The sequence below is a fragment of the Protopterus annectens genome, chromosome 8.part0 (assembly GCF_019279795.1).
Source record: "Protopterus annectens isolate FY-2018-M chromosome 8.part0, PAN1.0, whole genome shotgun sequence".
NCBI classification, from domain to species: Eukaryota; Metazoa; Chordata; order Ceratodontiformes; family Protopteridae; genus Protopterus; species Protopterus annectens.
The window spans coordinates 1886455361-1886470204 of NC_056741.1; the positions used below are offsets into that span (position 1 = coordinate 1886455361).

At 38.2% G+C, this 14844-nt stretch overlaps 1 protein-coding gene across 2 annotated transcripts in view; it reads left to right on the forward strand.

Moving 5' to 3' along the window:
* LRRC36 (leucine rich repeat containing 36) overlaps positions 1-9958 on the forward strand; it is a 495785-nt gene extending 485827 nt beyond the window's left edge. For both annotated transcript variants that reach the window (XM_044081383.1, XM_044081385.1), the window contains one exon: positions 8927-9958. In XM_044081383.1, coding sequence (XP_043937318.1) covers positions 8927-9140 — 214 coding nt within the window. In that variant the 3' untranslated portion in view covers positions 9141-9958. The remainder of the gene's footprint in view (positions 1-8926) is intronic.
* Positions 9959-14844: the final 4886 nt, after the last annotated feature.

Genomic DNA, 14844 nt, shown 5'->3' on the forward strand with positions numbered 1-14844 from the left:
CACACACACACACCCACACACTCACACACACACACACACACACACACTCACCACCTTCTATACTGGGGCCCTGGAATTCATATTACCAATCTTCTGCATTTACTAGCAGTCTTACTCCAGCAATCATTCAAAAGAAGGTTGCCTCTCAGTTTTTATTTTCCTGTTATAATCCCTCAGCATTTCACTAAACTACATAACAATTGTTTCCTTTATTTGCTATTATGTTTATATAATTTGCTTGTTTTGGACTTTGTTTTGATATTTGTCATTTGATTGTTTGTTCTTTTTATTGTAAATAACTAGTATGTTAATGGAGCTTTTCTCCTCGGGCCTCTGCTGAAAATGGACATGTATCCAGCCAGATTAGCCCGGTTAACAAATGTAAAATAAATAAATAAAATAAAATATTTTTAGTAATGGATTACAGAATGACATCACATACGTCTCATCATCTGACTTCTGGTTCCCATGCTTCCCCTCTTGGCTAGAAGCTGTCAGGATTTAGCACATAGGTGTCAATAGTACACACAGAGAGAGCCTTGCTAAGATCTGATGCAGCTCCTGGAAGTCATAAAACAATTTCAAACCTCCGCCCTTCCAGAGCAGCAATTAGTTCACCCCAATGATAATGCAGAAAGCTTCCTAGTACAGACTTTTTGTCTCTGGCTGCATTGAGAACTGTAAAATACAATCTTTATGGCCTAAGCCAGGTAATTTAATTTAAAACTATTTTCAAAGTGTGAAATTAACCTCTTCTCTTCCAGTATCCTCTGTTAAGATATGTATTTAAACAGTTACAATAATGCATGTATATATTTTTGTCCTGCAGGGCACACTGTTGGCACATTTTTTAACACAAGCAGCTTTACAAATACATTTTTCAACACAGGCATCTGTACAAATCAGTTTGATATACAAATGACATATAATTCTTTACAAAATTCCAGCTAGCTGTGTTGGCACATGTTATACATACACTGCCCTACTTCTCCGGGCATACCTGGCAATACCTCACATTGTCCCAATAGGGTACAGTCATCTCATCTGTGCCATTAACAGGGCAGTCTAATCTTATCCCATGTACAGGTGTCAATAACCACATCCATGCCATGGCAAGAGCACCCCCACTCCTAAATCATGTTATGGATAGAGCCATCCTAACCTCATTTATGCCATGGACAGAGCAACCTAACCTTATCCACACCACTCCATCTTTGGGAAATGGTACCCTAACCATGTGCATGTCACTGAAATGGTATCTTAACGTCATCTGCATCATGAACAGTGCACCCTAACTTTATTTGCATTATGACCAGTGCACCCTAACTTCATCCATGCCATGGGCAGGGCAATCTAACATTTTCCATACCACTCCATATTTGGAAAATGGTATCCTAACCACATGCATGTCACTGAACTGGTATCTTAACCTCATCTGCATCATGAACAGTGCATCCTAACCTTATATGCATAATAAAAAGTGCACCCCTAACCTCATCAATGCCATGGACAGGACAACCTAAACTTATCCAGACCACTCCATATTTTGAGAAATGGTACCCTAACTAGGTGCATGTCACTGAAATGGTATCTTAATCTCATCTGCATCATAAACAGTGCACCCTAACCTCATCCATGCCAAGGACAAGATACTCTCATCTTATCCATGCCAATTATATGATGAAAATAGTGCATAACCCCCCCAGTCTATATGATGTAGAAGGCACCCAAACTTCTCCATTGCCAAACACAGGGCATGCTCACATCATTCATGCCTAACCAGGTCATGGAAATATTATCCAAATTTCATTCCTGCCATGGACAGGGCACTCTAATCTCATCCCTGTCATTTGCAGGGGTCAAGAACCTCATTCATTCCATAGCAAGAGCACACCCTCTCCTCATCCATGTTCTGGACATGGCCTTGTCCATGTTATGGACAGGGCCATTCTAACCTCATCCACATCATGAACAAGGCACCTGAGATGCATCCATGTCATGGAAAAGGCATCCTAGCATCAATCCATACCATGGGACAGAGAAGTCTGCACTCATCCATGCCATGGACAGGTCATCTTAACCTCATTTATGCTATGGACATGACACCCTTACCTTATCCACATCACTCCATATTTTGAAAATGGTACCCTAACCACAAGCATGCCATGGAAATAGTGCCTTAACCTCATCTGCATCATGAACGGTGCACCCTAACCTTATTTGCATCATGAACAGTGCACCCTAACTTCATCCATGCCATGGACAGGGCAAGCTAACATTTTCCATACCACTCTATATTTGGGAAATGGTATCCTAACCACATGCATGTCACTGAAATGGTATCTTAACCTCATCTGCATCGTGAACAGTGCACCATAACCTTATATGCATCATAAACAGTGCACCCTAACCTCATCCATGCCAAGGACAAGATAATCTCATCTTATCCATGCCAATTATATGATGAAAATAGTGCATACCCCCCCCATCAATATGATGGAGAAGGCACCCAAACTTCTTCCATGCCAAACACAGGGCACGCTCACCTCATTCATGCCTAACCAGGTCATGGAAATAGTATCCAAATTTCATTCCTGCCATGGACAGGGCACTCTAATCTCATCCCTGTCATATACAGGGGTCAAGAATCTCATTCATTCCATGGCAAGAGCACACCCTCTCCTCACCCATGTTCTGGACATGGCCTTGTCCATGTTATGGACAGGGCCATCCTGACCTCATCAACATCATGAACAAGGCACCTGAGATGCATCCATGTCATGGATAAGGCATCCTAGCATCACTCCATGCCATGGGACAGAGTAGTTTGCACTCATCCATGCCATGGACAGGTCAGCTTAACCTAATTTATGCCATGGACAGGACAACCTTACCTTATCCACATCACTCCATATTTTGAAAATGGAACCCTAACCACAAGCATGCCATGGAAATAGTGCCTTAACCTCATCTGCATCATGAACAGTGTACCCTAACCTTATCTGCATCATAAACAGTGCACCCCAACCTCATCCATGATATGGACAGGACACTCTAACCTTATGCAAGACTATTTATATCACAAAAATGGTACATACGCTCTTCCATCTACAGGATGGACAAGGCACCCTAACTTCTTCCATGCCAAGCACAGGGCACCCTCACTTCATTCATGCCCATTCATGTCAGGAAAATAACATCCTAACTTCATTTGTGCAATGGACAGGACACTCATCATATCCCTGCCATGGCCACAGGTCAATAACTTCATCCATGCCATGGAAAGAGCACACTCTCTCCTTAACCATGTTATGGGCAGGGCATCCTAACCTTATCCACACTATTTACAAGGTACCTGAACCTCATCCATGCACTGGACAGGGCTGTCTAACTTTATCCATGCCAATCCATGTCATGTATTAATATTAATACAAATTATAGTGTTTGGCCAATGCAGTAAGGCTTCCAAGAGTGGCCACAGTGTCACCAAATAGATATAGGTCCTTTCAAAGTTTAAAAATATTCTCTATAGGATCAACCAGAATGAAAAGCATAAATATATGAAATAATAAATAATAAAAGAACATGAAAATAGTAAATATCTATTTACAATAAACACAAGTTTCAATCACAGGAAATATTAAAAATAACACAGGTGGACAGGTTCACACAGTTACAGAAAAACAATACTTAACTATTCTCACTATATTTTCCTGATTGAGCTAAATAATCCTTATTCCTTGGGTTCTTGCTTGAGCAAGGCAAGATGAAGTAGATGAGAGGTCTTTCTTTGTTAGGCTACAAACACAGAGTGCTCCTAGACTTCAGTCTCACCTAGTATTAAAATATTTTAGTGATGTATTACAGAATGACATCACATGCATCTCATCATCTGACTTCTGGTTCCCATGCTTCCCCTCTTGGCTAGAAGCTGTCAGGATTTAGCACACAGGTCTCAATAGTACACACACACACACACACACACACACACACACACACACACACACACACACACACACACACACACACAGCCTTGCTATGATCTGCTGGAGCTCCTGGAAGTCATAAAACAATTTCAAACCTCCTCCCTTCCAGAGCAGCAATTATTTCATCCCAATGACAATGCAGGAAGCTTCCTAATACAGACCTTTTTGTCCCTGGCTGCATAGAGAACTGTAAGATACGATCTTTATGGCCTAAGACAGGTAATTTAATTTAAAACTATTTTCAAAGTTTGAAATTAACATCTTTTTCAGTATCCTCTGTTAAAACATATACATTTAAACAGTTACAATAATGCATATATATTTCTTTTTCTGTCCAGCAGGGCACACAGTGCTTCATGCCCCTGCTCCAAGCAGCTGACACACACACACACTGCTTGAGATTTTTTTTTTCACACACACACACACACACACACACACACACACACACACACACACACACACACACACACACACACCTGACAAAGGTTGGCACAGATTTACTAGCTGTGCTTCCTTCTACCCAGACTATAAGGTAGTTGCACTGCCACCAGACATTCCAAAGACAGCTACTCTAAGGCTCTTACAAGAGTACCCAATTATACTGAGTGAAATTAATATTAATGCAAATGGTAATGTTGACCAAACAGCCAGGTTTCAGGACTTGCCACGGTTTCACAAACAGATATAAGTACTCTCAAAGGTTGAATTATTCTCTAAAAGACCAGCCACAATGAAAGTTTAAATATATTTAATAAATATTAAAAGAACATGAAAATACTAAATATCTATGTAAACATCAGAGTTTCAATCACATGAAATATTAAAATAACAGATGAATAGATTCACACAGATACAGAAAAACAGTACTTAACTAATCTCACTATATTTTCTGACTGATCTAAAAAATTACTATTCCCTGGTTGACTTACTAGAAAAGTCAAGATGAAGTAGGTGAGGGGTCTTTCCTTGTTAGTTTCCAAGAACAGAGTACTCCTAGACTTCAGTCTCACCTAGTATTAAAATATTTTTAGTAATGGATTACAGAATGACATCACATACGTCTCATCATCTGACTTCTGGTTCCCATGCTTCCCCTCTTGGCTAGAAGTTGTCAGGATTTAGCACATAGGTGTCAATAGTACACACAGAGAGAGCCTTGCTAAGATCTGATGCAGCTCCTGGAAATCATAAAACAATTTCAAACCTCCGCCCTTCCAGAGCAGCAATTAGTTCACCCCAATGATAATGCAGAAAGCTTCCTAGTACAGACTTTTTGTCTCTGGCTGCATTGAGAACTGTAAAATACAATTTTTATGGCCTAAGCCAGGTAATTTAATTTAAAACTATTTTCAAAGTGTGAAATTAACCTCTTCTCTTCCAGTATCCTCTGTTAAGATATGTATTTAAACAGTTACAATAATGCATGTATATATTTTTGTCCTGCAGGGCACACTGTTGGCACATTTTTTAACACAAGCAGCTTTACAAATACATTTTTCAACACAGGCATCTGTACAAATCAGTTTAATATACAAATGACATATAATTCTTTACAAAATTCCAGCTAGCTGTGTTGGCACATGTTATACATACACTGCCCTACTTCTCCGGGCTTACCTGGCAATACCTCACATTGTCCCAATAGAGTACAGTCATCTCATCTGTGCCATTAACAGGGCAGTCTAATCTTATCCCATTTACAGGTGTCAATAACCACATCCATGCCATGGCAAGAGCACCCCCACTCCTAAATCATGTTATGGATAGAGCCATCCTAACCTCATTTATGCCATGGACAGAGCAACCTAACCTTATCCGCACCACTCCATCTTTGGGAAATGGTACCCTAACCATGTGCATGTCACTGAAATGGTATCTTAACATCATCTGCATCATGAACAGTGCACCCTAACTTTATTTGCATTATGACCAGTGCACCCTAACTTCATCCATGCCATGGGCAGGGCAATCTAACATTTTCCATACCACTCCATATTTTGGAAAATGGTATCCTAACCACATGCATGTCACTGAACTGGTATCTTAACCTCATCTGCATCATGAACAGTGCATCCTAACCTTATATGCATAATAAAAAGTGCACCCCTAACCTCATCCATGCCATGGACAGGACAACCTAATCTTATCCAGACCACTCCATATTTTGAGAAATGGTACCCTAACTAGGTGCATGTCACTGAAATGGTATCTTAATCTCATCTGCATCATGAACAGTTCACCCTAACCTTATATGCATCATAAACAGTGCACCCTAACCTCATCCATGCCAAGGACAAGATACTCTCATCTTATCCATGCCAATTATATGATGAAAATAGTGCATAACCCCCCCCCCCCAGTCTATATGATGTAGAAGGCACCCAAACTTCTCCATTGCCAAACACAGGGCATGCTTACATCATTCATGCCTAACCAGGTCATGGAAATATTATCCAAATTTCATTCCTGCCATGGACAGGGCACTCTAATCTCATCCCTGTCATTTACAGGGGTCAAGAACCTCATTCATTCCATAGCAAGAGCACACCCTCTCCTCATCCATGTTCTGGACATGGCCTTATCCATGTTATGGACAGGGCCATCCTAACCTCATCCACATCATGAACAAGGCACCTGAGATGCATCCATGTCATGGATAAGGCATCCTAGCATCAATCCATACCATGGGACAGAGAAGTCTGCACTCATCCATGCCATGGACAGGTCATCTTAACCTCATTTATGCTATGGACAGGACACCCTTACCTTATCCACATCACTCCATATTTTGAAAATGGTACCCTAACCACAAGCATGCCATGGAAATAGTGCCTTAACCTTATCTGCATCATGAACGGTGCACCCTAACCTTATTTGCATCATGAACAGTGCACCCTAACTTCATCCATGCCATGGACAGGGCAAGCTAACATTTTCCATACCACTCTATATTTGGGAAATGGTATCCTAACCACATGCATGTCACTGAAATGGTATCTTAACCTCATCTGCATCGTGAACAGTGCACCATAACCTTATATGCATCATAAACAGTGCACCCTAACCTCATCCATGCCAAGGACAAGATAATCTCATCTTATCCATGCCAATTATATGATGAAAATAGTGCAGACCCCCCCCCCATCAATATGATGGAGAAGGCACCCAAACTTCTTCCATGCCAAACACAGGGCACGCTCACCTCATTCATGCCTAACCAGGTCATGGAAATAGTATCCAAATTTCATTCCTGCCATGGACAGGGCACTCTAATCTCATCCCTGTCATATACAGGGATCAAGAATCTCATTCATTCCATGGCAAGAGCACACCCTCTCCTCACCCATGTTCTGGACATGGCCTTGTCCATGTTATGGACAGGGCCATCCTGACCTCATCAACATCATGAACAAGGCACCTGAGATGCATCCATGTCCTGGATAAGGCATCCTAGCATCACTCCATGCCATGGGACAGAGTAGTTTGCACTCATCCATGCCATGGACAGGTCAGCTTAACCTAATTTATGCCATGGACAGGACAACCTTACCTTATCCACATCACTCCATATTTTGAAAATGGAACCCTAACCACAAGCATGCCATGGAAATAGTGCCTTAACCTCATCTGCATCATGAACAGTGTACCCTAACCTTATCTGCATCATAAACAGTGCACCCCAACCTCATCCATGATATGGACAGGACACTCTAACCTTATGCAAGACTATTTATATCACAAAAATGGTACATACGCTCCTCCATCTACAGGATGGACAAGGCACCCTAACTTCTTCCATGCCAAGCACAGGGCACCCTCACTTCATTCATGCCCATTCATGTCAGGAAAATAACATCCTAACTTCATTTGTGCAATGGACAGGACACTCATCATATCCCTGCCATGGCCACAGGTCAATAACTTCATCCATGCCATGGAAAGAGCACACTCTCTCCTTAACCATGTTATGGACAGGGCATCCTAACCTTATCCACACTATTTACAAGGTACCTGAACCTCATCCATGCACTGGACAGGGCTGTCTAACTTTATCCATGCCAATCCATGTCATGTATTTGATTCTCTAACCTCATTCATGTCTCGGATAGGACAGGCTGACATCATCAGTGAAAATCAAGGGGCACCAAAACCTCATCCATGTTATGGGCAGGGCACATTATCCTTATCCATGTGTTACAGGTAAGACACATTAACACTATCCATGTTATGCACAAGTACCCTAACACCTCACTTAACATGTACAGACAGAATATTTCAGAATGGAATCAGTAAATATTTCCCAGTAGTAGGAGTATGTGCAAAAAATATGGGAGTTTGATCTTCTCCATCATTCATAAGAAAGGAGTCCTGACTGCATTCCCAGTAATATTGGTTCATGTGGTGGGTCCAGATGCTAGTAATGAAAGATGATATCGATATTGGCTCCCCCCCACAATAAATAGACAGAGGTGGATTCAGTCCTATTGTAGGGCAGACATGTGTAGATCCATGTACAGGGACTTACTGAAGGTACAGGCTAGCCAAGGACAGCATCAGCTGCAATGGGGTGTGTGTGTGGGGGGAGTAGGATGCTTCTCTCTTACAAGGCCTAGTATACCAGACTTATGATGGCTTCTGATCTAGGTAGTCATTTTCGTAAAGGTCAAAAAAGTTATATATACTAGACTGGAAGGATAGGCATTTGGGAATGTTGCAAAGAGAACAGCAAGAGAACCAAAAGAACAATGGCTGCTATGAGTAATTTACAGCTTTAGAAGTCTGTTTGCACAGGATTTTATGTACCAATAATATTATAATAACCAATAATGTAAGAAAAGCAATGTTTACTAAACTTGACTAATTACATTTAATACTATTTTAGTATAAAGTGATATGTACCTTCAGCAGTGACCCATTTGCATTTACTGTATCCGTAACAGGTCATTGATATCTACAAATGATTATTTACTAATGCAGCTTAACAAAACAAGAGAAGGAAATAATTCTGAACTATCAAACTCATATTTTGGTTCCCAAAACAAGAATGGTTCTATGGACCGATGGACAACAGGAAGGAACAGCACCTCACAGCCACCATCATCTAGTTTTAACCAGTACAATAAACTGGATAATTTAACTAACTCTCCATTATAGAAAATAGGATTCCCAAATTATATATATTCAGATCTCTAGCATGTTTATCTCTGTAAAAGATAAAGAAAATGAAACAAAATGTGTACAATGAGTTTCCTATTCCTTTCTGCAAACTCGTACTATAAAATGTTTCAGTGACAATGTTAATATGCAAAAATGTTTGTGTCAGTTGCTTTAGTTTATAGTAGTCATAAATTATCAAATGCTTTTGATATTAAATAGCTTGATTTCTTGATACACTTACTAAAAATAACAATTATGGCACTGTTACACTATCTGTTTTTATACATGTGTACCAGCACTGTTTTATAGTAATAGCGACATTAAAATTGCACATGTAGATAGTAACCTCAAAAGAAGGATCCATAACTGTCAACCTTTCATTTCCTAAGTCTGCAATGCTACCTCTCACAATGTGGAAGAAATGGATAAAATTCGGCACATGAACTAACTATTTGAAGAATGACACAGGATGGTTAATAACTGTTTCTTCATATTTTCTAAAAGTTTTTTAATGAACTAATATAATTCAATATTATTTATCATTTATCTGTTATATGTTTAAAAAATTAAAAATAAATGTTAGGCAAGCTCTTTCAAGTGAAACAGCTGTGGAACATGATACTTTTTAAGACTCAAAATGAAGACATTTCCTCCTAATAAAGTTCATTTGAGGGGTATAAAAAAAATCATAATTATTTTATTTCCTGACACGTCTTTGGACTTGAAACTGTTAAAATTAGATTAACCTAAAAACATTAAAGTTTATCTGTTAAATTTCTGTAAAGAACAGCTGCTAATAAAGATACACAATTATTGCACATGGTATTTTGTTAATGCAATGCTCACTTACCTATCTCTGCAGCCTTCCATTCACTGAATGTAAAGTTCAGGAGCTTTATATTTTTGGTCTGGTTAAGTTTATACTTTTATCAGTGAAATATGAACATATTTGGATTATATGCTTTCTATTTTAGTTATCCATGGAAAGTTTATCAGATAGATAATCCAGAGAAGGTAACCAAAATATCTCACCTATTATATCTTCAACTACATGAACAGATAGGCATTGTAACAATTTATCCTTCAGCTGGATACTTCCAGTTTTACTTGTTGTATATTTGCAATACAGCAACTGGACGTAAAATATCCTAAAATGTGAATATGTACCAGGATCTGCATACCTGTTATTAAAATATATTCAAAATTGGTTACAACAACTTGGATTTCCAAGATGGCTGCACACTGACCAAAAGCTTAATTTCAGCTCTCCAGGTTAGAAAAAAAAGAAACTGAGAAATAAGAGCTAGTAATTCTGCCAGTTGAGTAAAATCCAGTTACTGTGTAGTGAGTGCATTGTCTGGATGCAATCAAATAAGAAATTTAGAGAATCTGAAAGAAAATCAACTAGAAAAAAACAAAGAAAAAACACTGACTGGGAAGAATCCTGCAGCTTTTCAAAAAAAGCAGTGCAAGCTTCAACTTTGGTACAAGAGATGGCTTCCAATAATTTAGAGGAAAAACAAATCAAATAAATTCAAAGGTGATTAAAATAAATGAAATATTGAAGGACTAGATATACTCAAATAACAAAAGGCTGGAAAAATAGAAGACACTTTAACTGGCTATTCAAATGAACTGATAAAACTGCAAAAAGCTGACTGTGAGACTTCTCAAGAAGAGCTGTTTCAAAAAATGGTATAGTTAGAAGACAGATATCTCAGAGAAAACCTGAAATTTTCTTCTATACCAGAGAAATTGGAAGTAACAAGCTGTATTCATTTTATAAAAGCACAAATGAGCAACTGGACTGGCATTCCACAGCAGGATTTGTTAATGGAAAGGGCACATCAAGTGTATGTTTTAAATCTGGCCTTGAGAAAGCAGCCAAGACCTGTATTAGTACACAAACAATCATACCAGCAGAAAGAGTTGATTCTGACAAAAGGGAAAATTATTAAAAATTGGAGATAGCAAAGTGTTTGTGGAAAATGATTATTCACTGTACACAAGGCAGAAGAGAAGTAAATGTATCCCAACAATAAGAGGATATTGAGAGGTAGGTATGAGATTCAAGCCACTATATCCATCTGTTTTCAGAATATTTTTTCTTGGAGGATCAAAGACATTTCTGATGCAGAACAGGCTAAGGAGGAAATACAAAAGTTTGTCCAACAGAAATTGAGCCATCAAAGAGAAGGAGACACTGTTTCTCATTCTTCTGACAATAAAGCTCAGAGTCTTTCCCATTGAAACAGTTTCCAGTGTTCCAAAGGAAAATGCCTGAGAGGCAGAAAAAAAACACAGGCATTGACTAGAAGAATCAGGAGTACCTTGGATTTGAACCAGAGTCTGATGTTGGAAAATGGAGATGAACAGGAAGAAGACCAACAGTACTGAAATCCATGAATAACTGTGTGATTATAAAGCATCAGTCACATTTGTGAAATATAGCTTTGCAAGAAAAAGTGACTTAGAAAGACTGGACTTTTCTTGACTTTGTTAAACTTGTAGGTGGGCTGTAAAGCATATATCCCACTTTATGTCATTAATGTACAGAAGGACACTAAAAAGGAAAAGGGAAAAAGTAACTGTAGGTAAAATAATTTTTGTTTTTAATAGTATTTGCATAAATCATTTCATGATATAAACTGCATGTTATACAGTAAAGCAGTTTTGTGCAGTATGTAGTCAGTGGAATATTAAATGTTGTGGTGGGGATGTGTCTTTACAGTGTTTGTTTTATGTAATAAAGATATTAAAGTAAAAAAAATCATACCCTTCAACTGTCCAGATTTTCACAGAATGTCCAGATTTTTCCTGTTATTTTTCATCTGTTCTTCATAAACTTTGTGGTTTTCTGGCAAATCACCCAGGATCAAAGTCACTAAATAATGACCTACATTTGAGTTTCAGACCTCATATTCTTCAGAAAATGCATGTACACACATATCCTGTTATTCTAGCAACCGTTTAACTTTATAAAAAGAAATATTTAAAATCTCTTCCTATTTTGGGCCTTTGTCCCTCTACTATTTTAGGCTTTGTCCAGATTTCTTGTGGAAAGAGGTTGAGAAGTACAAAACAAGCACTTTTTTAGTTGTAAGAAACATGGGCTTTACAATGTAAAAAAAAAAAAAAAAGGCTGGAGAAAAGCAATCTTATGCTGCTGGGGTGGGTTGCAAAAGTGCACTTATTATATTATATGTGGAGATGAGATGGTTTCTCTTACTTTTGCACAGGTGAATGTCTGGATTAATGGCATTGGTTTAATATAAAAGCAGGTAAGCAAGCAGGCTTGAAAAATGAGACAAAATTATAAAATGAAAAGTTTTTTGCATATGCAATGATATTAGCTTTGTTTGTTTGTTTGTCTCCTTTAGCAAATGTTCCATGAAAGTTAAGTCTGCAGTTGATGGTAGTCATGCATTCTGGTCTATTTTGTTCTGACTGAAATTGACAAATGTTCTTTCATGCATCTGCAGAGTTGTTACTTTTTTGTCACTGCAGACTATGTTTTCATGGAGACAAACTGTTTGCCGGTGCAACCAATTAATCTCAAGAGTTCTGGGCATACTTTGCCAAGGAAAATGCAAAATGCAAAAGCACAAGGGCATGCAGTTCAGTAAAAAATAAAGTTTGAAATTATTGAACATGAATTAGAGAGAGCAGCTTACCCAAACAGCCTTAATACTTTAATGCACTTAATATAACAGTATATCATTTAATTTTATTTAATGATAGCCTATTCAGTTTTTCTTAATTCTAAATGTCAATGTTTTCAGAAAGCATAAAGCTGTTTTTCACGTCTGGAGGAAAGAGATAAAAGAGAACAAACACCAATAAGAGTAAGTTGGGGCACAGGCTGTAACATGCATTTTAGTATAGATAACCTTAATTTTAGCTTAAGTAATACCTGTGGGTGCAGCTGCTGATTTGGAGAAATTGTTCCTATCTGGAGGGTTAAACTTCCTTTTTGAATATGTACATAGTTTCGTGCATTTGCCCTAAGCAAACAGGTCACAGAAATGTTCTGAAAATGTATTTAGATTTTTGTTTGAGGTTTTCATTAAAACAAAAAGATTTGAAATGTGACATATGTTCAAGTGGAGATGACAAGAAACAATAAAGAACAGCCTGCCAAACATTAATGTGTGCATCTAACACAAACTTGGATATACACGTTCAAAAAAGCTGTCATGTCTAATAGGTGGGAATAATAACTTCTTAACATAATGTCTATGCTATCCATATTATCTTGGAATGTAAATGGCCTTAAAATTACTGATAAAATGATAAAAGTATTGAATTATATTGAGAAATACAGAATGCAAACAAAATGCTACAGAACACACATTTGCAATGAAGTCAAAACTGCAATCCAGATTGTAGCTTGCTACAGATCCCCCATCATGCCCCAGGATTCCCACTCCTCTTTTCTTGATGTACTGGAAAATATTAGAGTTCAACCAAACACCCTAATAATGGGCAATTTCAACTACTCCACCATTAACTGGGAAAACTACTCATGTACCAACTCCTTCGCTCAATGTTTTCTGGAATTCATAAACTCCAGTGCCCTGGATCAACTTATACACACCCCCACCAGGGGCAACAATATCCTAGATCTAGTCATTACCAACATGAATGACTGGTGTTCCATACCTGAAGTGAATGCCTCATTGGTCCAATCTGACCATAAGCTAATCACCCTAGATATCCACATCCTGCCCTCACCCCCCCCCCCCCATTAAGGAAACCACGGTAAAAAAAAAATTCTCCAAAGCCAACTTCATGATTCTTAAGTCAGAAGTGGTGAACTTCATGGCACCCATGCAGATGGACAATACAGTTAAGACTATTGAATCCTACACAATTGCACTTTATAAGCAGTTAACATGAGTGCACGGATCGTGCTATCCCAAACAGAACCAAGATGTTATCCTCCAAAAAAACGAAGCCAATCTGGTGGTCCCCTGCCATGAACAAATTGTACAACAGAAGAAAGAAACTGTTGCAAAAGGAGTGGAGGAGCTCCCTGTTCAGCCTCAATAAGAAGCTGTGATCCCTGATAAAATCCTCCAAAGCTAGTTATGAAAACAAAATTGCCACTGATTCTAAAGACAACCACAAAGCATTCTATAGCTATGTCAAGAATCTCAATGGCAACACTCAGATCTGCTCTGAGTTACAGCACAATGGCACTAAATATACAGACCCAACTGATATTGCCAACAGAAAAACAAATCTCAAATGGCTACAGGTACACTGAGGTGCCAAAAACTGCAACAATAAGAATAGAATGAGGCACCAAAGTTACACACTGAAACTATCCACAGTAACTTTATTTAGAAAAGAACAGTAGGTGAGCGCCTTCACAACTCAGTGTTGCTTCATCAGACAATGTTAATGCAGACCGTGCTTGGTTAAATACTTAAGCAATCAGTGTGGTTTCAACTATTTAAAGCAATACAGTCAAATAATTTAACAATTAAAACTATTAGTACAAGCTTATGCAAACTGTGTATTTAAAACCAACCTTAAAATACATGTCTCTCTATAAAAACCATCATTGACCGTAATATATGTAAAAGTATAAAAAATATATATAATATAAAAATGTCCTATATAAAATCTTAAATATATATATAAGTAAATACAAAGGCTTGATGAACCATAGTACCACATTAAAACCTAGAAATTA